This window comes from Dermacentor variabilis, chromosome 6 (genome assembly GCF_050947875.1).
Source record: "Dermacentor variabilis isolate Ectoservices chromosome 6, ASM5094787v1, whole genome shotgun sequence".
Classification (NCBI taxonomy): domain Eukaryota; kingdom Metazoa; phylum Arthropoda; class Arachnida; order Ixodida; family Ixodidae; genus Dermacentor; species Dermacentor variabilis.
The window spans coordinates 90093712-90117505 of NC_134573.1; the positions used below are offsets into that span (position 1 = coordinate 90093712).

The window sequence follows — 23794 nt, forward strand, 5'->3', positions numbered from 1 at the left end:
CCTGTTCCAGAAATAATTCACAACGGAATGTGAACAATTAGCTTTGAAGAGCCATGACCATTTTGCCCTCCCAATTCTTATTAAACCTTTGATTCCATGAGGCAAGGCTTCACCTACAACCTTGCTGCTAATTTATTATAGGCTGACCAACCCTGGCTCGCACAGCCACTGCTTCAAATTATTTAGGCCATGGTGACCATCGTGTTCACATATCGATTTGAAAGTGAAGTGCTCGACGCATTTGGTAACGATACATGTGACTTTCTAGTCTTATCTGTTGCACCGCACTGTCAATCTCATTGATAAAACAGTGTGGTGTCATCAAAATCAATTTTGAAATGGAAAATTAACCAGATCATTGCGAAGTACAGCCATGGCTTGATACTGGCTAAGGTGCCTTCCTTTTCAATGTCAATGTGATTATAATATCATTATCATCAATTATCAAGGATTTACATTAGTGACAGCAAAGTAGAATGTAGCTGCAAGATCGCTAAAACAGCTAGTGGCTAAACAAAGCTCCCACGTACGGTTGACAAAAGAAAAGCAATTGTGGAAAAAGGTGCTTTATTCTTGATTAACAAAAACAACTGGCACACTGAAGATGTATACAATAAATTACACCATTTTTTAAATCCAGGTGCAACCATGACATGCGGTGTTGCACTCGAACAAGGAAATTGAGACAGGATTTCTTAAGCCTTGCACTTTCCCGCTACACGGGATGCGCTGCTTCTGAAGACTTGAGAATCACTTGTGCTCGCCGTGTGACTAGGCATGAACAGCTTGGCATCACACAACACGTACATGGCATACTGTACAGGCAGACAACGCTTGAAGTTTCTACACAAACTGTCATTTTGGTCCAGTCTGGCCGAACATTTAGCCCACATATGCCATGGTTAGCCGAATTTCGGACAATGTTGTTCGTGACAGAGGGAGGGGGGCAGGAGCATAAATTTTGCTCAAAGCGCAGCGTTTGCAAAAATTGTGCGGGACACCACACATTAGTCGAAGCCCTTGCTGGGCAATGTGGCAGGGTTATCGTGGCAAATACCCAACATTCCTAAGCACCGGAAGGTGAGGACAGAAGGCCTCTTCCTAGCCAGCATTTCTTTGGAGTGCTGATTATGTAGCACGAAGTCTGGCACATTACATAGAGCCAACGCTGGTTGTACACTGGAACTATAAGCTTTGACATGGCTATACTTAGAACAAAAGCCAAAGCCGGTCTGCCCTGTCTCTAACCGAGCCAGATGTTGACCCGCTGCTTGACTACCACGGCAGCAGTTAGGGCAACACATATTCGACCAACTGTACCAAAAGCACACACAAACCCAGGAGTTGACAGGCATGCATGACGGTGCTAGAGACACACAGGTCGCACAAATACTTGAATTTGCTCATACTGTACAGAATTACACCACAAGAATCCACATTTGCCAACAGTTACGCCTGACATATTCTTCATCAAAATAATGTTCATGGTATCATCATTTAGTTTCTCATACACTTATTCTCTTTATGGCTAAGAAAAAGTGAAAGGAACGGTTCTTTCTTCTAAGTAGGCATGCAAACTGATTTCCAAGTGGCGACACGCTATCTACAGGGCTACAATAAGACAAAGATATGGAAACCAATATTCACAAGAAAGAATATATATATATTATATATATATATATATATTGCTATGTATATACACAAGTAACACGCTTTCACTAGCCTCTCAATCATCTCTCAAAGCTGTTTTTACAGGCTTCACAAGGTTGGTGAAGAAGTTATTCCATGTCTGAAAATGCTAATTCGCCCAGCTCCAATATAAACATGTAGTAATTGAGTGCCAAAAAGAAATCTACAAAAACTGACTCTCCACAATGACGTCAATGACGTCGGCTAGCGTTACCATCAAAGTGCTTGGCAGTGGAACAAGGAACTACACGCGACAGGAACCTCCATCCATCGCATCTGGCTCTGTACATAACATAAAAAATATTTTAAGCTACAGTGCTGTATAAGCTAACAACAGCCACGGAAAAGAATTGGCGAAAGCGGACAATCCTAAAACAAAGCTTTGAAGGAGGTCTGTTGAACGTTTTGAATAATGCCAGATTAAATTTTCACCGGATGTTTAACTCTGTCCTCAGCGTTCAGCACATACTCCAAGGACATCATAGACATCATTAAGAGAAAGCGGACCACTAAATTCTGACAATACACGAACATTCACCCAGGTGCTGCACCTATAACAAGTACACGTTCCACATAGAACCCTGCTCTACTGTCAATGTTTGCAACATGTAAGCCACTAGCAGCAGCAAGAGGGGACCACAAAGGAAATGCACGATGCTGAAGAAATCAGTCGGAGGCGGTGACTGTGATGGTCTTGCCCTTGGGGTCGTCGAAACGGTCGTTTGTGCGGATATCATAGATGAAGAAGACACCCGAGCCCAAGATGATGAGGTACAGGAGCACGACCAGAAGGCCCATCCAGATGACTGTAGTGAAGAAGCCCGCACAGTCGTAGCTCTCCGAGAACTGACTCGTGTTGTTCTGGACGAGCTGGACCTGAAAAGTCGGCGACGCATACAGAGTTTTCGATCAGAATTTGCAAGTGGGATTTGAAGGGAAGTTGCAGAGGTTTCAAAGATTGAAAACAATTTTCTGTTCCATCTCTTTGGTTGGGATCTGCTTTCGACACTACGATAACATCTATCTTTGCATCCCACCGCTCCAGAATGCGACCAAGAATTGAACCTGCAGCCTTATGCTCAGCAGAATGCCCCGGTTACGAGCCAGCAGCAGGCCCCTGCATAAATTGCTTCAGGTGTTACCTTATGAAGTGTCTTTAGCTCCTCCCTCCCATACATCATGCCAGAGCATGTTTTGATCACAGAGATTAGCATGTTTAACATCCTCAAATTGAACAATGGTACTAAAGGACACCACACAGGATAGCACTGGATCAATTTTCCCCAGATTGGTTCTTTGAAGTGCACCCAAAGCAAAATACTATGCAAGCATTTTTTGCAATTCATCCCCATCAGAACACTGCTGCCATGACCAGGAATTAAAATGATGACCTTCTGCTGCGCAGCAGAATGCTGTAGCCACTGAGTTACTATGGCTGCAGTTTAAACGAGAAAAAAGAGGGTTAACCCAGGGACCAGATTTTTATTAGTAATATCATAAGAAGCCAACAAACACTGATACCAAGGACAACATACGGGAAATTACTTGTGCTTAATAAATGAAAATAAAGAAACGATAAATTAATAGAAATGAAAGTGGATGAAAAGACAACTTGCCGCAGGTGGAGAACGATCCCACAACCTTCGCATTTTGCTTGCGATGCTCTACCAATTGAGCTACCTCAACGCAGTTTCCCCATCTACTTTCTTGGGTATTTATGTTTTCTAGTAGAACCCTGGGAGTGTTAGCCAGTGGCCCCACTTGCAGACCTTGACGGAGGATGAGGAACGTCCTTTTCTGCTGCAGGGGTCACAAGAACGTGATTTTTTTTGGGTGAAGGCAACCGGTCAATAAACCCACACATGCTACCTGAAGGCATCAGTGTTGCCAGATTCGAGACCCTCGTTATGTAATAAACGAGATGAAAGAGGGTTAGCTGAGGGACCCGATTTTTATTAGTCATATAAGAAGCCAACAAACACTGACACCAAGGACAACATAGGGGAAATTACTTGTGCCTAATAAATGAAATAAAGAAACGATACATTAAAGAAAATGAAAGTGGATGAAAAAACAACTTGCCACAGGTGGGAAACAATCCCACAACAATCCCACAAACTTCGCATGCGAAGGTTGTGGGATTGTTCCTTACCTGCGGCAAGTTGTTTTTTCATCCACTTCATTTCCATTTATTTATCATTTCTTAATTTTCATTTACTAAGCACATCAGGGTGTCTACCATGTTCACATTTCCGAATTCCCTGAGTTTTCCAGGTTTTCCCTGATAGCCTTTGCAAAATTCCATGAATGAGCCTGAACTCTGTTTTACGTCAAGACATGCTGACACCATGTTGCCCGATGCTGTAGCATGCATACTTAATCCAGTTTGAATAGTAAGGAGTAATATCTATTTTATTTAAAAAGAAAACAGAAGGAAGGTGTTAGTAAAATGCACAGCGAAAGAAATGATAAAATACATTGCAAATTGGGTCGAACATATTCAACTACGACTTGTAAGGAGATGCATACATAAGTAAATATTTTTGAATATGAGCTATTTCTATCAACTGATAGCAAGCTCATCAGTATGAGGCCTGAACTTTGTCACAACTAAGATTCTCTCTCAGCAGCTGGGAAGTCAACCTCAACTGTCCTGACATACTCTCAGCCCGTACACAACATCTCAGTGTTGGGTTTCACTGCTTTAAAGAGCTTATTTTGGTTTGGATAAGGGACACCTGCATCTCGGCATCAGCCAACACTTTGTTTTTTGAGCTCAAGCTCCTTCAAAGAGGCTGCGGCACGCTGCCTTTCCCGTTAATTCCTCAGTACGTCGGTCCTTCCTGTTCTCATCCTCCTTCTGCCATGTGTTCACCCCCTGGATCGTTTGAAGCATCCTCTTGGTCAGTTGTACAGTCAACGTCCCATTTTTCGGACTCCCTAGAGGCCGCAAGAACATCCTAAAAATCGGGCAGTCCGAAAAAAAAGGAATGCATGTCTTTAACTGCCCTTAAGGGGTAAAATAGCCACAGACACGTCCGAAAAAGCTCTTAAGGCCTGCCAGTACACTTATTAGGCATATCGGTGCTCGTACTGTGACAGGAGACGGGGGTGCACGCGTGTATACATACTGTGTCCCGTGACAATTGCCCCTTTCCACGCTTGTTATGCTTCACCGCGTAACATTGCTGTGTACTGAGGAGAAGCTAACTTTCGGACACTGTCATTACGCAACGTGCTGTAAGCTATTCGCGAGGATTACAAAGGCGGAGTCGGTGCTATTGCTGACAGCGGCGAATTCTTTCAATGAAAAAACACCGCACCGCACGGCAAGAAGCTTAATAGCGAACATAGAAGCAGCTAGACCTAACGTTGCCGCGCTGGTGGCTACGGCCGCCAGCGGATCTGCGTGGTTCGAGGCGGCGAGATAAAATGGCGGCAGTGGTGGCTTTGATTATTGCCATTTCAGGCCTGCAGTCAGGGCAACATACACTGACTATATGGAGTACATGGTGGTGCTGCAAAGCCGTGCGAATTATCTGGCATGTCCGATAAATTGGGCGTCTGGAAAATCGGTCGTTAACTACTCTGGCAATACCTCGTGCCGATGACACGGCATCAATGACGATTCGTTGCGATTCCTGTGTTACTGGAGCCAGCATTAACACGACTTTCGCTCCCTTTCAAAGCAGTTACAGCTAATTTTCCCTGATAGAAGCACAAATTCCCTGAGTTTTCGCTGAGTATTTCCAGACAATTCAAACTCCCTGAGAATTGCCGGTTTCCCGGTTTTCCAGGTTGGTAGACACCCTGCACATGTAATTTCCCCTATGTTGTCCTTGGTGTCAGTGTTTGTTGGCTTCTTATGATGTGGCTACAGTTTGCGATTTGTTGCAAACGTCTAGCCTGCTCTTCAGAATCAACAGCAGCAGTCCCATGGCCAAGGTGGCTTACTTGGAAGGTGTCCAGCTGCAAATGCAATTGGGGCAGCTTGGTGGAGTTGTACTGCCGAAATTGGGAGAGGGAGCAGGAGAAGGAGAAGCCCCGAGGCCACCACAGGTCCTTGACACGCATCTGCAGGTCCTGGTAGTTCTTCAGGGTGGCATTCATCTCGGTCAGGGCAAAGCCACCGCGCTCGTCCGACTTGAACACCATCCTGCGGAAGCGTTTCGATGACATCGTCCAGTTGAGAGAGTTGAGGCAGGATGCGTATTGGAGTTTACAAACACTGAAGTAGCAGTAATATAGGCGCGAACAGTAGAAATAGTGATGACACCTTGTGGTGTTGTGTTCAAACACATGGTAGAAACATCCTTGTATAGCATGTGTTCTCGCTGAAGGAAAAAGAGAGCTGGCAGTTGTTCAAAAGCATTATGACAGTGCCAATGAGGCCTTAATGCCAGTGGCTAAGCAGGACCTAGTCAAACCCTGTCACACTGAACAGGGATGTAAATTCAAACCTCATTCTAATGAAGTTAGCGTCAGCCATGAAAATACCTCCGTCATGTACGATACTTGTTCTAGCATACACACAGATGTCGGTGGAAAAAATAGCGACCAGGCCTGCGTGTTACAAACACAAGCAGGGTGCCTCTGACGAGCCAGCGAATTGGTCTCCTGCAGATTTTGTTCCCATTGGCACCTAGCCCTGCTGATATGAGGCATGGGAACAGCAATAAATTACATACACACACACTGAACTGCCTTGATGATGCAATTGTGCGAACGGAGTGTTAGTGCACAGGATTGGAACATTGACCATTGGGATAGTTTGGGTTTTTTTGTATGCCATTACTAAGAAAAAAATTTGTTTAGCGCAAATGCAGGGGGAAACAGAAAGAATACACAATACAGAGCGCTAACTTTCAACAAGATTTTATTACTGGAAACAGCACTTTACACAATTCAGCAAGAACATGTGACATGCATGGTTGTATTTCCAAAAAATTCAGCCTTTTTATCTCTGAAGCACACAAAAGGTATGCTCACGCAATCTGACGGAAGTCTTAAGATCACACGAGCTTCAACAATTTCGAGTGTGCTCTTGTCGTGGTCACTGCTTACAATGGTACATGCATTAAACGACGGCTGACAACCACAGCTTTTATAACGATGCATCAATCAGCCATCATGCGCATATTTAACATTATCTGCATGTCTTCTGAGACAGTCATTGATGCAGCAACCTGTCTGACCTATCCACAGCTTCCCACACGATAGCTGTACCCTATGCACGACATCACAGATAGAGCTGACAAACTGCAAAGAACTGTTGGGTGTAAGGAAGTAAATTTAAAATTTGGTTAGTTGTCAAAGGAGTATTCGCCTGTGTCATATCAGTTATAGTGAAGCAAATTGTATTTGCATGTGCCTCAAGCTATATACTTGGGGAGCAAAAATGTCAAATACAGTCCCGAAGCAATTTTATGGACGTACGCAATTCCCAAGGCACCACCACCTAACCCTAGCACCAGCGTACAATGGCAATAACCAAAATTTCAGACACCACACAGTGATTTGGGCACGAACCGGGTGTGCGTAGATGCAAACATGATGGCCCTGAAAAAAGTTACCACCACGTCAAATGGCATGAAATCGCAACTTTGCTTGCAGATGCCAAGCGAAACGGCACTGGTTAGGCCTAGCGGCCTAAGTGTGCTGCTGGTGCAGAGGCTGGTGACAAGTCCCACCACAGGAACCCTTACCACCAATACGTTTGTACTTGTAGACCTCATCGGTGACCAAGCCCAAGATCAGACATGCAGGCTAGACTGATGATTGTAGCAATGGAGTGCGGATCCATGTGCAATATTCACCCTCCCCCCCCCCCCATGTTGGAAAGATCTATCAGCAGCATACACGTTTTGGCCAGAGCTTTGGCTGCGTTAGAGAGCCAATGACAAGCCAATGTGCCAATCCCATGCAATAATGTTAGTTGCATGGTTGCAGATTCACAGCAGTGCTGAGCACATGCATGTAATATTTATTGTACCCCTGCCTTATATCAGAATGGCAAGATACAAACAGGTAATCAAAATCCACAACAGACCCTTTGCTGGCCCATCAGAGGCACCCCACTTGCATTTCTTTTGCAGAAACATGAGCAAGTTTTTTTTTTTTTTTTTGCTATTAACATCTGAATGCACGCTCTTAATGGATATAACAAAGGTACTTTCATGTCTTACGTGACTTTACTATAACGAAGTTCTACTGTATTTTATTTACGAGAACCAAAGTATTGAAGCAACACCTGCACTATGAGAGATGTTGAGTCGCACCGGTGGGCTCAGGATTAAATTTTACCACCTAGGTTTCCTAAACCTTATGAGGGGAGTGGAGGGCAGGTTGTTGCGTTTCTCCTATTTAAGCACGGCCATGGCTATCAGCGTGGATGAGTTCATACGCAGCCCACGCGCCCTGTTTCAGACAATATTGCCACATGTGCAAAGACTGGCCAAGCTGAGACGGCATGGCAACGTGCGCAGTCTCCCAGCGCGTTTAGTGCTGAAGGCTGTACAATCTTGAGCTTCAGAAGCACGCTGAAGCGAGAAACAGGTGAAGCATTTGCTCCCAACCGCCAGCACTTTTCATGATATCGTCGTCCAACTGCGGGCGACACTATCAGCTGCGAGAGGGAAGTGGACGTGAAGGCATGGCTGGCTTCTCTTCATACCACCGATGCGAAGACATCGTCGACATGGCATGAAACTATCGTTTGTCGCCAACTCTCAACAATTTTCATTTTTTTTTTCTTATTTAAGTTGGCTTTTTTCCGATTGTCCTATAAATCAGAAGATATTGCAGCCCCTACCGTGCAAGAAAAATCTATCTGTGACTGTAATTACTTACATTAAAGATCAAACTTTAATATAGTGAAATCTTAATATAATTAAGCAAATTGCCGATTTTATCAACTTCATCATATTGATGTTTAACTGTACTGCTGTTCTGCTGTAGCCACATGACATCTGCTCTACAGGAAATAATTTCAGCTATGTTTCGTAATGTTTCTATAACAGCTATTTAAATAACAAATCATTGCATAAACCTAATAAATAAAATAATAAACCGAACATAACTTACAAGAGACTGAAGTCTTTAACAGGTCCAGAATCTGGGAACTTCAATGTGATGCTGAAAAAAAAAAAAAAGGAAGCCAACAACACATGAAGTGGTTAATGCGGTTGCTCACATCTCTACCTGTTCTTCAAGCAACCCCAACAGAGTCCCACATTTACAGCCAAGACATGCAGAACTGGCTTCACTTAGCCGAAAGCTAAATAAAAGGCAACCTTAACATTTTTGTCATGCCACGCTGTTGTTCACTTGAAGAAGTGGTTGATGGATAACTTTACTTGTGTCTGAAAAATGGGCAGGCATTGTGCGATTATGCAGACAAGAGAACACATCAAAAGGAAGAAAGGTTGGCTCGAAGCACACCCCTGGGACTATTTCAGCAGCAGAACAGCGGCGCCGGAGATCTACCAAAGTTGGCTTGCATGTTTGTTTCAGAGCAGACTCACACCATCATTGCTAAGCTCCCGTGTAATGAGCTTGCAGTATATTTGCACATCCTGAACCCCTAAAGAGATTATGACCACCTCAGTTCGTTGTGAGTAATTGGCAAATTTTTCTGTTATGAGAATGAGCACCTTTGGCAGTAGACATCCATATTCATTGCCTTTACTTTAAATTAGATTTTCCCCCACTATTGGCAGACATTTCAATGTTATAACCCCGTCACTAATCCTTTGGGTGCTAAGCGTTTCTCCAATGTGGAACAAATTCAATTTTGAAGTAACCCATTAGCAGACCTTAAATTCACATGCTATTTATTAACGATAAGCTAATGAATCTTTTCCAAAATTTTTTAATCTAAGAATTCAAATAACGAATAATAATTTTGCTAATTAATGACATATTTAGGATTATTAGTCTTTCTCAGGCAACATGACCTTTTTGTGGCCGGTATTGTCCCTTGAAGACACTGCATAATCATCTACTATAAGTTCTTTGAACCGGAGTTCATAACAACTTGAATTTCTGCACCACTCGAAAAATGCACCAGTTCACCGTGTTGAAAGATGAGACACAAGCGACACAGACATTCAGTACACTTTGTTGCACCATCTCTCGTATAAAAAGAAAATTGAACATAACATTTTAGTTTAGCTAAGTTCTAAGTAGATGCTGCCACCAGTGTACAGTTGTTTCACGTTCACAAACTATCTTGAGCATGGCCAAGGTTGAGCATCAGTGACTAAACGAGCATACTTGAGGGTTAAAGCATATGTCATAAAATGAATCATTATGGGAGTCTTTCCAGGGAAAAAAAAATGGACCCTTAATGGGTTAAAATTTCTTTTTTAAATACGCACTTGGCGTGCTGGTTGTCCGAGCTGCATTGGGGCACAGGTGGGGGGCTCAGCGTGTCGTTGTAGGTGACACTGGTGAATGTCGCTGCCTTGGGATCTTCGGTGAAGGACACGGTGACCGTGCGGCCGTACATGAGCATGCAGCCGCTCCGCACCATGATGACACCCGCCGTCTCGTTTGACGAGGGCGCAGCCCCTGCCTCGGGCACGGCCAGCAGGTGCCGCCGGGACCGTGACGAGTGAGCAGCCTCCACCATTGGCTGTCCACGTTGAGGGAGAATGTAAAAACTGCTAGTTACAAATTGTGGAGTCACCTTTGTTCTCGAGCGTCATCGTGCGACATCAGCATCCCCAAGAGATCATGCATCACATGGCTCAATTTGCGAACCACAAGAGAACAGGGCCAGTAAGAATTCCTCTCAATCAATTCTATTCCTTTCTCATTGTCTACCGGTGACAGCTGGCCAATGTTGGTGACAATGTGAGTGGAGTGCTGCTAGGACCACTCACAAAGAGTGAAAGGCGTTGGAAAAAAAGTCCTCACAATGTCCTGGCCAAGAATGTGATCTCGGCGTTGGCTGGATTGAATGTTGGTGGTCACCGCACTGCTCGCCTCCTTCAATAACCTTGGGGTCAACAGCAGGCTATGTCAGTCACTCTCAAGTCATCGTCAAATGAAAGTTCTTTTACAGATGTGTTGGAGTGCCGCTATCACGGGCTGTGTTAACATAGGCATTTTCCAGCTACGAATATGTGCACAGTGCTAAGGACAATTTGTAGGCATGAAAATTGCTTTACAAAGACATCCCATGTCTCAAACACATGTTAGCCATTTCAGGCACCGTGTCCACATTTAGGCGCACGACTTATTTCTTCCTGTTCTGTCAAATGGTAGCCAATAAAAAGCAGCAAACATTGAGCATTAGGTATGCTCAATGTGCCTTCATTTCACGTCCCATGTTCTCCCTACTACTACAGCTGAACACATTGCTGAAGTCACTACCATGTTTGACAGGACGTTCAATGTGACACGTTCTTACAGCAATGTAGAAAATGTTTTCCTTTTCTCGTAATGCTTGCAGTCAATAAATACATAATCTGCGTACTTCAAGCCTATGAGTTCATATTTTTTTCTTTAAAAATGGAGTATTACTGACAGCACAGCACATTATATATAATTAATCCAATTCTGATGACTCATCAGAAAATGCACAGACACCATCCGTCCTACACAGTGTGTCTTTCTTGCAGTGGAGTGTCGTTACCTTAGAATAAATTGGTGTAAATATGACATGTTTATAGACAGTTCATCCTAATTAAGGCCTGAAAGGGTTAACTTGACGTCACAGTGTGCAAAAGTGAAGCGAGAAATCGTATTATGACCCAAGATGACACAGCCCAAAAATCAAAATAAAACCGCCTATTGAAGAGCTGGACATCCCAGAGCTGCCCTGTGGGTTATAGAGGACGGCTGCAATAAAGTGCTCTAGATTAAAGTCAACCACCTGATTATTTTACCTTTCCTAGGTGGTTGTTGCAATTTTGCTGGCACAGGATGCTTAAGCCAGAGAATGCTGCTTTCTCACATTATGTACATGTTTTGTTGCACGTAAATGACTAATTGTTCTGTTTAATTAGCTCTGCCGAAACCCGCAAGGTGGAGAAAAGTTTATAAAGTGAAGAATTGTCGTTCCCCCAACTGTAGAACGAAGCTACCAAAGAAACCCATGCAGGTTTCTCAAAAGAAAACTTTGCAGTTGAAGAAAATTTCACCCTGGTCCGTGATTCAAACCCGGGGCCAACACCCTACCGGGGTGGTCGCTCTACTATCTAAGTGAACCAGGAGGCCAGCAGATCACAGAGCAAGGGTGAATTGGTCGACAACTCAAAGCGCTGGGACAGCGAATATGGCAAATCACTACTGATTCCACTAGTGGGATGGATGACAATATTTCTTGATCATTTTTTATTTGTTTAATGTGTAAGTATTTTGAATTAGTAAAAGGCAGACTACATTTGGACTCAACCTACGGCATCGACATGGAGCCAGCTTTGCATGTGACCAAATGTTGTGTCGCTTTAGGAGAGTTCACTTCGCTGTTAATGTCATTCACAGGCTGCCACACTGAAAGGTTTGCTTCAGTGAAATTTGCTGCAGAATGCATCATCCTAGCATTCAATCTTAATCCCTTCGCTGAGTCAAAGTATGTAGCCACGATAGCCATACTTCAAAAATAGGATACTCAATACGGAGTTGGCACTAATTCTGTGACCACCGCTTTTGTGATTTAAAACGCGATAACCGTTCCCGTCCCACCTTCAATGAAAACTGCCATTCTTCCTCAGCTCACCTTGGATGTATTGCCCGTCCTGCCTAGCTGTATGACAATTGGTCATATTCATGTGGTGGTTGTAGTTCATTTTAAAACTAATGATTTTCTTATGCTTAAATTCATGCTAAATACTGTCTTTACTGCAATGTCTATATAAATATGCTGCAGTGTTATTTTTGCACACACTGCGTACATGATGTAGGCAGTGCGTGCATGTATATGAGCCTGCTGAGTTATCCATTGACACTGCCGTACATTCCAAATGACACTTTCTTTTCCTGTATAGCAGCATGCCACCAAAGTGACACCACTCGCTGCAGCATAATGCATTCGCTCAATGCGACACTAAATTTATCCGTGTGACTAGTGTATAACTTTGGCACAAAAGTACGTAGTAGATTTATAGCAAATGGGCATGCTCTGCATACTCGCTGGCTGCAATTCTGCGATTTCAAACATGCAGCCTAACACTGTTACAGTAAAACCTCATTATACCATACCTGCTCAAACAGTAGTTTCATTTTAAAAGTAGTAAAGTGAAATTCCTGACTCAGTGGCCATTAAACATAATGCGTTTTGTATCCACATAAACTGTACCAGCTTATTACAAACATACCGGTTAACATGTAATGTTTCCACTCTTCATCACACAATCAGAGCGGTGCGTTGTCCTTATCGGGCGGCCTGTCAGAACAACAAGCCTCAGAGGTCAAAATGACAGCCTCCAAGCGCTCTGTGCATTTGCGAGTGAAGCCACATCAACATCATTTCAGCGTCATGCAAGCAAGGGCTCCGGTCATGCTGAAGCTTGGAAAAAAAGCACCAGGTCCTCAGCATAGAAGAAAAATTGGACATCGTTCCTGCTATCGAACGTGGCATGAAGAAGTGGGCGCTGGCACATGACAGGCATCTACTGTTGACTATGGTGTGTGGCATTTGGAATGCGAAGAAGTTGCTCGGCAGCGCTGCTGCAACTGCGAACAGATGTCGGCTATGAGGTTCGGTTTTTTGCCATCGTGGCCTCTGTTGCTGCCGAAGTGCTGCCTAATGACAGTGATTAGGACGACACGGAAAGTGACAGCATGAGTGATTCAGGCCTGCCAGTAGCAGAAGCTGCATGTTACTTCAGCGTCGTCAATGCAATCGTCCCGATGAGAACAGCACCCCGCAATGAAAAATGCGCCCCGCGACTTCTGCAGCGCTGCCACACCCGCACCCGAGAATATGCAATGCCAATGAGGAATCTGCCATGTGAGTGTTTGCCGAGAAGATGGGGCTGGCTAAAAAGGTGGCTTGCAGCTTCAGCAAGTTTGAGGCCGCTGTTGTCACTGCTAGGCCTCTGCGGCATCAAACGAAAATGAAAATAACAATTTTGTTACGTGAAGTGAATAAATAGTGCGTTTTTGCCCTTTCATCGCACTGTCTCCGAGTTCCGTTTCTGACAGGTAAGTGGACGATGTCATGCTATTATGGATAAGCAGTACTACCGTTTAGTACATACTTTTTCCAAGGCCTGACCAACTATGGTTTAACGAGGTTTCACTGCAATCAGTAGGATCCTGGGAATTTTAGTTAATTACTCTATTATTTCGACATATCATGTACAGCCTAATTTCCGCCATTGTAAATTGTGTACTGGTAGAAAAAGTCTTTTAGTGTTTGCTGTGCTAGGATGGTAGCTTTTTCTAGTTTTTTTTTATTTTTGTGAAACGCACTACCAGGGGTTCCTATATATTTTTTTTTTCCTGCTGCAAATTTGAAGCCTCCATAATGATTTATTTCTTTTAAGAAAGCAAGATTTTTAGGAAATATTTAAGCAAGAAAAAGTTCCTCGTACAGTATAAACAGAATCTCGGTGATACGAACACGCCTGACGTGAATTTCGGGATGATACAAGTTTTTCGAAAGCCTGGTCCATTAGCTTACAACATGCTAAATTTTGAACACGGCGAAGTGCTTTTTGCGCTGTGGCAAATGATGCCAACAATCAAGTCGCTGTGCGATCCCTGGCAGAGCTGGCGCACCAGACATGGGCTGTTGTCAGGCCAGCAGAGCACCAGCTCCGGTCGCATACTTGTTGCCAGGGCGACCGACATCACTTCGCATTGACCTTCCTACCCCCGCCCCCCTCCAGCCTCCACCCCCCTAAAAATATGCTTGGTGCAGTATCATGCAACTAGCACCTTGTAACTTTATCAGGAGTTGGCCATTACTTGCGACCAGTATTGATGCATTAGCAAGAAGGGAGGCATTCACTTCTATGAGTAGCCTTACCCCTGTATTCCATGCCTTACGTAGTCTTGGGGCCCTGATGACAATTAGCAAAAAATACCTTTGCACCCATTATACCGCACGATACAAAGCAGTTTTGCCGCCACAAATGAAAGTAAACAGATCCCCTTACATTGCGTAAATCATGACCTTATCACCATTAGGCAGCAAGAAGGACACAGCAAAGAAAGGAATTTGAGATAACCATGAAATTATGGCCACGGAACAGGCAAAGTGCGCAGCTCACTGCTGCCAGAATGTGCGCGAAACAACCATGCCAGTGATTCAATTTCGCGTCGCCCAATCTGATCTTTTAGGCACTCCCTGGGCACCACGTTACCACAGTAACAACTCGTGACGCTAGTTTATTTTTTTTTTTGTGCTCACTTTTGTTGCTTTTATTTGTGCATGAAGAACTACATCGCTACGGCTATCTGAAGCTTTGATCTCTTGTGTTTACGGTGATACCAAGACGGTGGCACTAAGTCAACGGAAACCCGCGCTCGAGCCCGATTTTCTTTTCGATTTTGAAGACGACACACTAAAAAGTGCAATCTGCAGCATTTCTTCAAAATATTTCGCCATGTGATAAGGGAAGGTATTAGTATTGCGGATAAAATTATTTTAAAAAATCAGAAATCTTGAGCTAGTCGGCCATTTTACTGCCGCTTTACCTACCACCCCCTTAAATACCTCTGAATTCTTTTTTTCCTTTAGTTTTTGGGTACTACGAATTTTGAGTGAAACAAATTTTTGCGCTGACCCATGAGATTCACATCATCAAGGTTCTACCATGGTTTATTCTTCACTACAGTATATGGCTACATTGCAATAAGTTCCTAATACAGTAAAATTCACACAACTTATTTTTGTCCTTGAAGTAGCTTTTAGCAAAAGCACTTGCAGCCATGCTGAAAGTTCTGGCAGCAGCTGATAAGCAGCAATTTAAAAAAAATTTTGTTTTGTTTTGAACTCTTGTGAAACAGCAGCACCTAGAGAGTGATGCAAAGTGGTGCTTTGCTCTGAAGAAGTGTTCTTTCAAGTATGCAGCCCCCGCTATCCATGTACGGGAGCAACCGTCAAATGGTTTATTATCTGTAAAAATATTTTCCTGACATACCAGGCAAAATGACTGTTTGGGGCTCAAAATGAAAGACAACGCCCAGAACGACAAAAATAGGAGGGCAGTTGGTCGCTCGCATGCACAAAATGCCTGCACAAGTGCTTCGTTGCAGGTGCTTACCGATGCCAAGTCTCTCCCGGTGTACAGGCCAAACAACTTCTTGCCTCCTGATGAGAGGGCTTGCATGGTGGCCTCCATGATCGTGTCTACAAGTGGAGTTCAGGGTGATCGATTAAACGACATTGATTCTTATTAACCAAGGAATGCCACAGAGGAATGCCATGGCGGAGGTCTCTGGATTAAAAGGATGCTAAACAGAAACATTAAGTAAAAAATTACGTACCTGTCTACAATACAAAAAACACCCTCTCTTAGCATAAAACGAAGCTTGGAAAGCCAGAAAAAGACACAAAAATGAGTGGCAAAGTTTATGGACCAACTTTGCGTGATGGCAAGGATACACAGGTCTAGTTAATTGTTTCTTGATGCAGAAGCACTACAGTGCATTCTAAGGCAACCACATCGGCCATGACCTTACACTGATGTAATGGCACCAAGCCTATGGCATAAAATTCAACATAGGGATGTCTGGCCTTTTTTTTCCCGCTTGTAATCAAGATTTTTCCATCACATGAATGAAAGCACAGTTTTTAGGAAGTTAGCTTTGACTGTTAAAACAAACAGATGCATGCCTTTCTCTTACTATTGTAGAAAAGGGATTTCGTGCTTACCGCTGCTCTGTGCATACTGAAAATACGTAGAAAGAGTGCACTTTATGGTATGGATTGTTGAATGTATCACTTGGCACACTTACTTGCCTGGTTCTTTAAAAAAAAAAAACATGCAAAGTTGTTTTTAACCTATGGGGAAGCTTGCTGCTGCGAAGACGGCACTAGCATAAACTTGCATCGCTGCCTGTCGGCAGTCGAGTAATGTAGCCATTCTGGGAGGGTTGCTGCATATCCTAGAGCAGCGGGTAACACACAACCCTCCTTATTGAGAGCACATGCGATCGTGAACACAAGTTTCCCCGCAATACTCGCCTGGCCATGTCACATGGAAATAGACTCGGTTTCCTCTTTATGGCGCCAGCAAATCTCTTCACGGGTCGTCGTACATCACACGCACTGCTATCACCACCAGCCCTATTGCAACAATCATCTTCACCTATCAGTTTCACCGAACATGTGGCGCAATGCCGTTAGAAGCCTACAGTATGCATTCAATAGGCGACAGATGAAAGGGGCCGCCGTTTCCTGTGGCAGGCGGTGCAAAGTAAGCATGGGCTGTCTCACTCTGGCGTCGCTCCCCAGCTCCATTTTGTTTTGGTTTCTTGTCGCCATCTTAAAACAGTACACAATAAGAAAATGACAAAGCGCATCTCGGACTGCTCGAGCCCCACTAGCTTGATGCACGTCAGTGTCTCGTGTTGCAACGATTCTCTCTGAGTGGGCGCGTCAAAACTTCTCGCCAAAGTGCCCCGCTCAAAGAAGCTCCCGACTAAGGCCGAGTTTGAGGAGCACAAACGTAAGCTTCCCTAAGCCACAAAAATGACTATGTGCATCTCGGGCCGCGCAGGCCCCACAAGCTCAACGTGCCGGTGTCTCGAGCAACGGTTCATGTAACGCTTCGTATTATGTAGTTGTCAGCTACGGCCTAGTTTGCCAAATATTTTAGCGACTTTCGGTCATACATTTTCAAGATGAAAACATATTGTCTCGCGTTTCTTTTTTTCAGATATGTAAGAACGAAGTTCTACTGTAAACATGTAACAATCATGCTCAGTTATCAACATCACAACTTTTTTTATGTTGCAGCTAAGAACTGTTGGCGAGAATTTTTACAGAAGTTTGCTGCAGGCTGTCAGTGTGTTAGACCAATGGCTCTGCGAGAAAATCCCATCGTAGTTCCCAATGAATGCTGGTGACTTTCCTTGGTTTTACAGTGACTTTCCCAGGATTGCAAACGACTTCTGCTGGACTATGAATTAATCATTTTAAACGACATACAGCATAACGACAAAAAGATTAAGACTAAATGGGCTACAGCTAGTCTTTGTCTCTGCCCCCTCACACTGTACGTACTATATTTACACGATTATACGTAATCCGAACCTTTTTTTTTTTTTTTTTTCAGGAAAATAGGTCTGGAAACTCATCGCAGGTTACCATCAGATGCAAATCGAAAACTGCATTTATAGTACTGCAGCAGTCAGAACAAGTGTCGCCGCCACTGTCATTACAAGATGGCAAGAGAAGTTCCCTCATAGGTTAGATGCGCCACTTTCATTACAAAAGTTAATTCGAAAGATGAGCTACTTTATATGCTACAGAAGTAACAGACCTGCGTTCCAGATCTTTGGCATTCTGGAGACTTGCCTGCATCTCAGTATGAACTAGTGAAGTTGTTATTCGAGGCATTGGCCACCATCCCATAGGTGATAGTTGCATAGTTGTTCAAGAAATGCTTGATGTATTAAATGCAATGGATCGCATAGAGAAAGGTATGTTGTGGCTCAAAGACAGTATTAAAGAGCTGTCTGTTAGCAATGGCAATCAGCAATAGCTATGAATATCTTTGCACTCTATGAAGGTAACGTTTTCAAGCTTTTTGTCAAGTCAGAATTGCGACACTTCGGGAGTGCATTAGATTCGGGGGCCCATTATTTTCTTGCTTTGAACTTGTGTAAGAATACGGTGCGCATTAGTTGCAAGTTAAAATCAGGTAAATATGGCACGTACAAGTTTCCTGCCACCAACAAGACCACTTAGTGCGTTATCCTCGGAAACTGTTCACAATGAAAAACATAATCCTCTTAATCGTAACCGAAGTTGAAAATCGAAGGTGGAAGCACTGTACGCACCAGCCTGCTGGAGCGCTGATAACCGGCTCTCGACGCCAACAGTGCGAGGCAAGTCTACCAGCAGCACTTGGCTGCCATCGTGCAGACCGTCCAGCGCGGACTGCACGGCCCCAACATCGGGAATGTTGAGGTGCGTCACCCTGAGGCCACCGTGTGACGTCAGCGCATCAACAGGGTTCTCCACCGCTGGCAACACGAGCACATGCTCCTTGCCGAAGGCATCCTGCAAGTACGGAATCGATCACCGCGATTTGTCCAAAAAGGTGCACTGTATGCTATGAATATAACTTTCACTTAAAGTTGGAGAATGCTAAAAGCGGTGCCTTAAAGACTGAGCGTCAATAAAAAAGAATTCAGCATTTTGAAGCATCTTAAAAGCAGAACAAAGATTGATTTACAATAAAGAACTTTGCAATCTTGAAGAATAAGTAATATTTCCCTGTGCTTTCCAGTGTCCTTTGATCGTACAATAAAATAATGTACTTGCTGTTTCTTAGCTGTCGAAAAGTGTTTTTATTTTTGGCTTGAGCAAACCTTTGGCTTGTAACATTTGTCAATTTGTGCCACTTATTCTCAGAGCAATTGGCAGCTAAGTTCTTTTCCGTGTATTTCTGCGTCTAAACCGGTAGTCTGAATAGGAACATAAACATTTGTCAATTTGTGCCACTTATTCTCAGAGCAATTGGCAGCTAAGTTCTTTTCCGTGTATTTCTGCGTCTAAACCGGTAGTCTGAATAGGAACATAGTTTCTAAAACTGTCAATGAACAACAAGTATTGGCGGCAAAATCTAGAGTAAAGGTAAACAGATCATAGTGATGAGATTTAAACTGCCATGAGCTAGTATATACTCATTTGAGGTGCAGACATGCATGCTCAAAGGTAATTTCATTCGAGCAGAAAATCCTGACAGTCAATACGGCAGCCGAACAGGCCGAAGTGAAAAGGCATTGTTACTCTGGAGGCCCACCCTTCAACAACAAGACAGACATCAAAGCTTATCCTGGAATGTCATAATTTGGTAAACCTTCATTAATTGCATACAGGACTGTCCATTCTTGGCTACAACACCTCACTAGTCTATTCACTTGCTCATAGCAACTTAAATTCTGGATGAATGACTAGAGACCAATCATTAGCCTTCTATCTACCAGGCCATTTTCCAGAAAGTCATACAAAAATAACTAGCTGTACAATGTGTGTAATTCTTGCTTTGGATAAGGTAGTAAATAGACAAAAAAATTGTAAAGAACCAACTCCCTTTGCTATTCAAGAATGCGTATATGCTTTGGGATGTTGTTATTTGTGGCACTATGTTGCACTACGCCTGCATTATGGGTGGGGCTCCCCTTACCACCGTTCCCTTACCCGCAAGCAGGAGCCAACCTCAAGGACAAATTTAAAACCCTGCACAGTGTTTCAAATGAAAGTCCCTATGTCTTCAATCAGAGGTGCAGTACAGCCTCAATGCGCTAACTGTCACGAGGGAAGATTGCAAGAACACTCCCCTCACCACCATGTGGTTACCACATAGTACCAGCGTTAGCACTGTGGTACCACCGTGCAGTTTTTACCCCAGCATTAGACTGCACCATCTTCAGGATCGGCCCACATGAATAGTTGCAGTTACAAGAAATTGTAGTTAATTCCCTAAGAATGCTAAATGCATTAAAAGGTGTTATGATGCCGAGTAATACTTTTCACTCTATGTTCTAATGGGCAGTTCCATAATTTCACAGCAATGGTCACCTGTCAAATCTTGAGATCTTTCACAAACTGGTGCTGACGATAGGTCACCCAGCTAATGGCACAGCAATAAAATGGTACCACGCAGCTGGATGTATTGTTGACACATTCACCATCAGACTTTCAGATGCAAAGAAACTGCACATGCATCCATTGAGTGTCATGACAAGTTGGTGTCTTGAGAATAATAAAAACTGATAGGAATCTTGCATTAAAGGGACAAAAAAAAAAAAAAAACAAGCGGCCTAGACTGATAGAATATTCCTCCAAACTATGTTTTCATTAATTTCACAGTAAGAGGTTGATTACTAGAGGAGAAAAATAAAGGTAGAAGTTTTGAGTTTGAGTTTCACGTTGAAATCCCGGCGTCGATTCGTCAGCGCGATGGCACAGATTTCAAATTCCCCAAACTTGCTAAGTTCATTCTTTGGCTCTTTTAGAATACGATATAGACCACCTTTACTAATAAAAATTTAACCAGGTCGGACAAGATGCCGCGAAAATCCCCAACACCACTGTGAGCTGCTGCAAGAACTTCAAGGTGGCGGCACTGTTGACCTCTTGTTCCTGCATCTTTTCGCTTATCAAGCCTCCTGCCACGATAAGAGTGCCATTATTAGCATTATGGAATTGTAATGCGCTCATACAACTTATTTTTGCTTTGTGCCTCTTTAAGTAATAAGGAGGCGCGGGCCCGATTGCAGCAAATCTCTAGTGCAAACTCTGAACGCCAAGCATGTGGAGTCACGACCACACGTTTATAGCACACCAAGCTAAATTCCTGCAGTTTTTAGACACTTCTTCGCCAAATGAAACTTCCCGGGATATAGACGGTTCACTGTAAACCATCAAGAAAAACTTGGAATGACAGGATTTCACCACAACAACACCATGCAGCTAATAGTAGCAAAGCCAGCATTTATCACTTGGTATGTATACCTATCTTGCATCTTGCAGATTAGTGACGAACAGGCTTACCTTTAAGTACTTGTAGCTTCTGTCATCACTTGATGCCCTGGACAGGTCTTCCGCACTAAGCTGGATAAGAGAACCAAGAAAAATAGTACCAAGTGTTGCTGAAGAAGTACTTACAAACTTAGCACGACACCCCAAATCCTGAATCGTCCCTGAAATATTTATCCACTCAATTTTTCTTGAAAAATATAAATTTTATGAAATACCCAGAGATCACCACCCCACAAAAGCTCGGTGGAACAGCGTCATAAATCAAACTATGCATGAAACTGTGTACTGGTCATCAGTACACTATTTACCTGAACACATTCTTTGCAAAAGCGTACACCTACTAGTGACACGCATAAATGTGGCACTGCTATGTGTCCACAAGACATATCAATTATTGGTCACCCTCAGTGGTTCAAGTGCAGCGTATCAATATTTCCGACATCGACACCCAAGCCATTGCACAACCACCTTTTTTTCAGAATATATACATAGCTCCTGTGGGAAGGTGGGCGGTGATTTGGTACATTAAATTAGAGCCGACCAGGCTCACCATCTACATCGAAAAATTCTTGCAATAAAATTAATGGTTCTGCTGATTACTATGTTATGCAGACCAGAATCTGTTACTCTTGCGCTCCTGCTTAGAGCAAGCGCACCTAATCTTCAACACAGTCGCCAGCTGTCTGCGCAGCCTGCACTAGGCTGCGAATTTCATGATGGGACGGCTGACGACAAAGCCATGATGCATAAACACTGGTGGCATGCATGCCATAAGAAATGGCCGAATGTTACCACGGTTGTTGTTTCATTCTCTCTGCCAGTTCCCAGAAGCCCCATCAAAAATTTTCTGCCCTCTGAAAGTGCTTCAAATTCTGGTATATAGAGAATGCAGGTGCCGTTTTCAAAAAAGAAACATGCGAGTGACATCCAGGCAAAAATGTGTGTTACAAAACATACAAGAATGTATGCGTAAAAAAAAAAACTTTTGCAATTTCCGGGTATTAGAGTGTTAACACTGCCCATAATGCAAGCAAAATGTGCTCGTGCACAGGAGACAACAAAATGTTCCAGCCTGCTTGCATGCCTGCTTTAGCCTCAAATTTATGACCAGCTATTCAACTGGTCTAACAACCAGTCTAATGTCTGACCTGGATACAGAATATAGGAGAATATTACGCTATCCTATGCACCTGCAGAATTATTCTGCGAGTGAAAATAAGCGGTAGACTAACGAAGTGATAAGGAAAGCAATTAACACAGAATAGTGTTATCTTAAGGCATTGCTAACCAGAATGAGCATTATGACAGGAAGAGTGCTAAACGGTAAAATTTTCTTGCCACGCGTGCGTATAAAGCGGGGTGCTCGTTAATTAAAGGTGGTCATCGTCAGAAAGCTACACGCTTCGCGTTTAAGGCCAGTACAAGATTCAGAAGTCTACGAAAACAATCAAGGTCCGGCGAAATCAAGTTGAGGAAATGTAATCGTTAAGTACATACACTGAAAGCAATGAAAAATAACAAAAAAAAAGAAGTGAGAGAAAGCAAGAACGCACAACTCACCTTGTCCTGGACAAAAGCCACGACCACAGCATTTTCTTGAGCGACAAGATTGGCCACGGAATTTCCGAAGGCAGATGGTTCAACCTTGTCGAACGAACCCACTTGCGGGATTTTTTTCAAGCCACTGAAACACGAGAGTTCACCAATGTGCACTTGATATAAGAACTAACATTAAAACGGACAATTGCGCAAAACATGAAATGTGTGAAGATTTTAAGAGGAGTAAGATAACGCAGCTGCTCTAGGCGAACACCGTTTCATTGTGATGTGTACCGGCACCTAAATGCAAGCTTGATGCGCAGCAGAAAAATTAACACCTGGCGTGTAGGTCTCGTTGCTGGAGGAGCTTAGTGAATTTGTGCTAAACTGTTTCGTATCAGTTTTAGCAGTGTGACAAGCCTGCTGAGCTGGAACACACACTTTTTTTCCAGCATTGAGGCGCCATTATGCGAACGCATACGCTTCGAAGGAGGCACCTCTTCTCACGAGGCATGTTCAAAAATATCAAACCATCGTAACTAGGAACACTGTATTGATAAAATCGATTTTTACAGCTCTAGAGAGTGAGATCGCCGTCGCGACCATCGATTCATGTGACCAACAGATTGCGGTACACCCCCGCTCGGAACATAGTTAGCACGGCGCGCGCATGCTAATCGGAAAGAAAACCAAACGAGCTTGCCTTTCAGAACCCCAAATATAGGCGGGAACTTCAACATTTGCGCTAAGCACAGAAGAATAAACTGTAAACGCTAATAAAACTACGACAGCGCGCCGCCGGTACAAGCAAGCCACCGCCATGTTTGCGTGATCATATGACTGCAGCAGCGGTAACCCTGGACATATGACAGCTCATTTCCTTGATGCCGT

General features: G+C 43.5%; 1 protein-coding gene across 1 annotated transcript; it reads right to left on the minus strand.

Annotated features, from left to right (window-relative positions):
• Window positions 1-550: 550 nt before the first annotated feature.
• On the minus strand, window positions 551-23736 carry VhaAC45 (Vacuolar H[+] ATPase AC45 accessory subunit). The gene is made up of 9 exons (XM_075695278.1): window positions 23607-23736; window positions 22925-23048; window positions 21377-21436; window positions 18655-18877; window positions 15912-15997; window positions 10068-10324; window positions 8773-8823; window positions 5644-5845; window positions 551-2565 (listed from the first exon to the last, which is right to left on the minus strand). Exons 1-9 carry the CDS (start codon window positions 23723-23725, stop codon window positions 2356-2358), a joined length of 1332 nt encoding a protein of 443 aa, XP_075551393.1. The 5' UTR covers window positions 23726-23736; the 3' UTR covers window positions 551-2355.
• Window positions 23737-23794: the final 58 nt, after the last annotated feature.

What these genes read in the sequence shown, in the direction of transcription:
- VhaAC45 (XM_075695278.1), bottom strand. Translation starts at nt 23,725, where the DNA reads ATGGCGGTGGCTTGCTTGTACCGGCGGCGCGCTGTCGTAGTTTTATTA. An exon ending in CCGGGAGAGACTTGGCATCG is followed by an intron (nt 10,325 to 15,911) that starts GTAAGCACCTGC and finishes CAACGTGGACAG; the next exon opens with CCAATGGTGGAGGCTGCTCA. An exon ending in GTTAAAGACTTCAGTCTCTT is followed by an intron (nt 5,846 to 8,772) that starts GTAAGTTATGTT and finishes ACGCTTCCGCAG; the next exon opens with GATGGTGTTCAAGTCGGACG.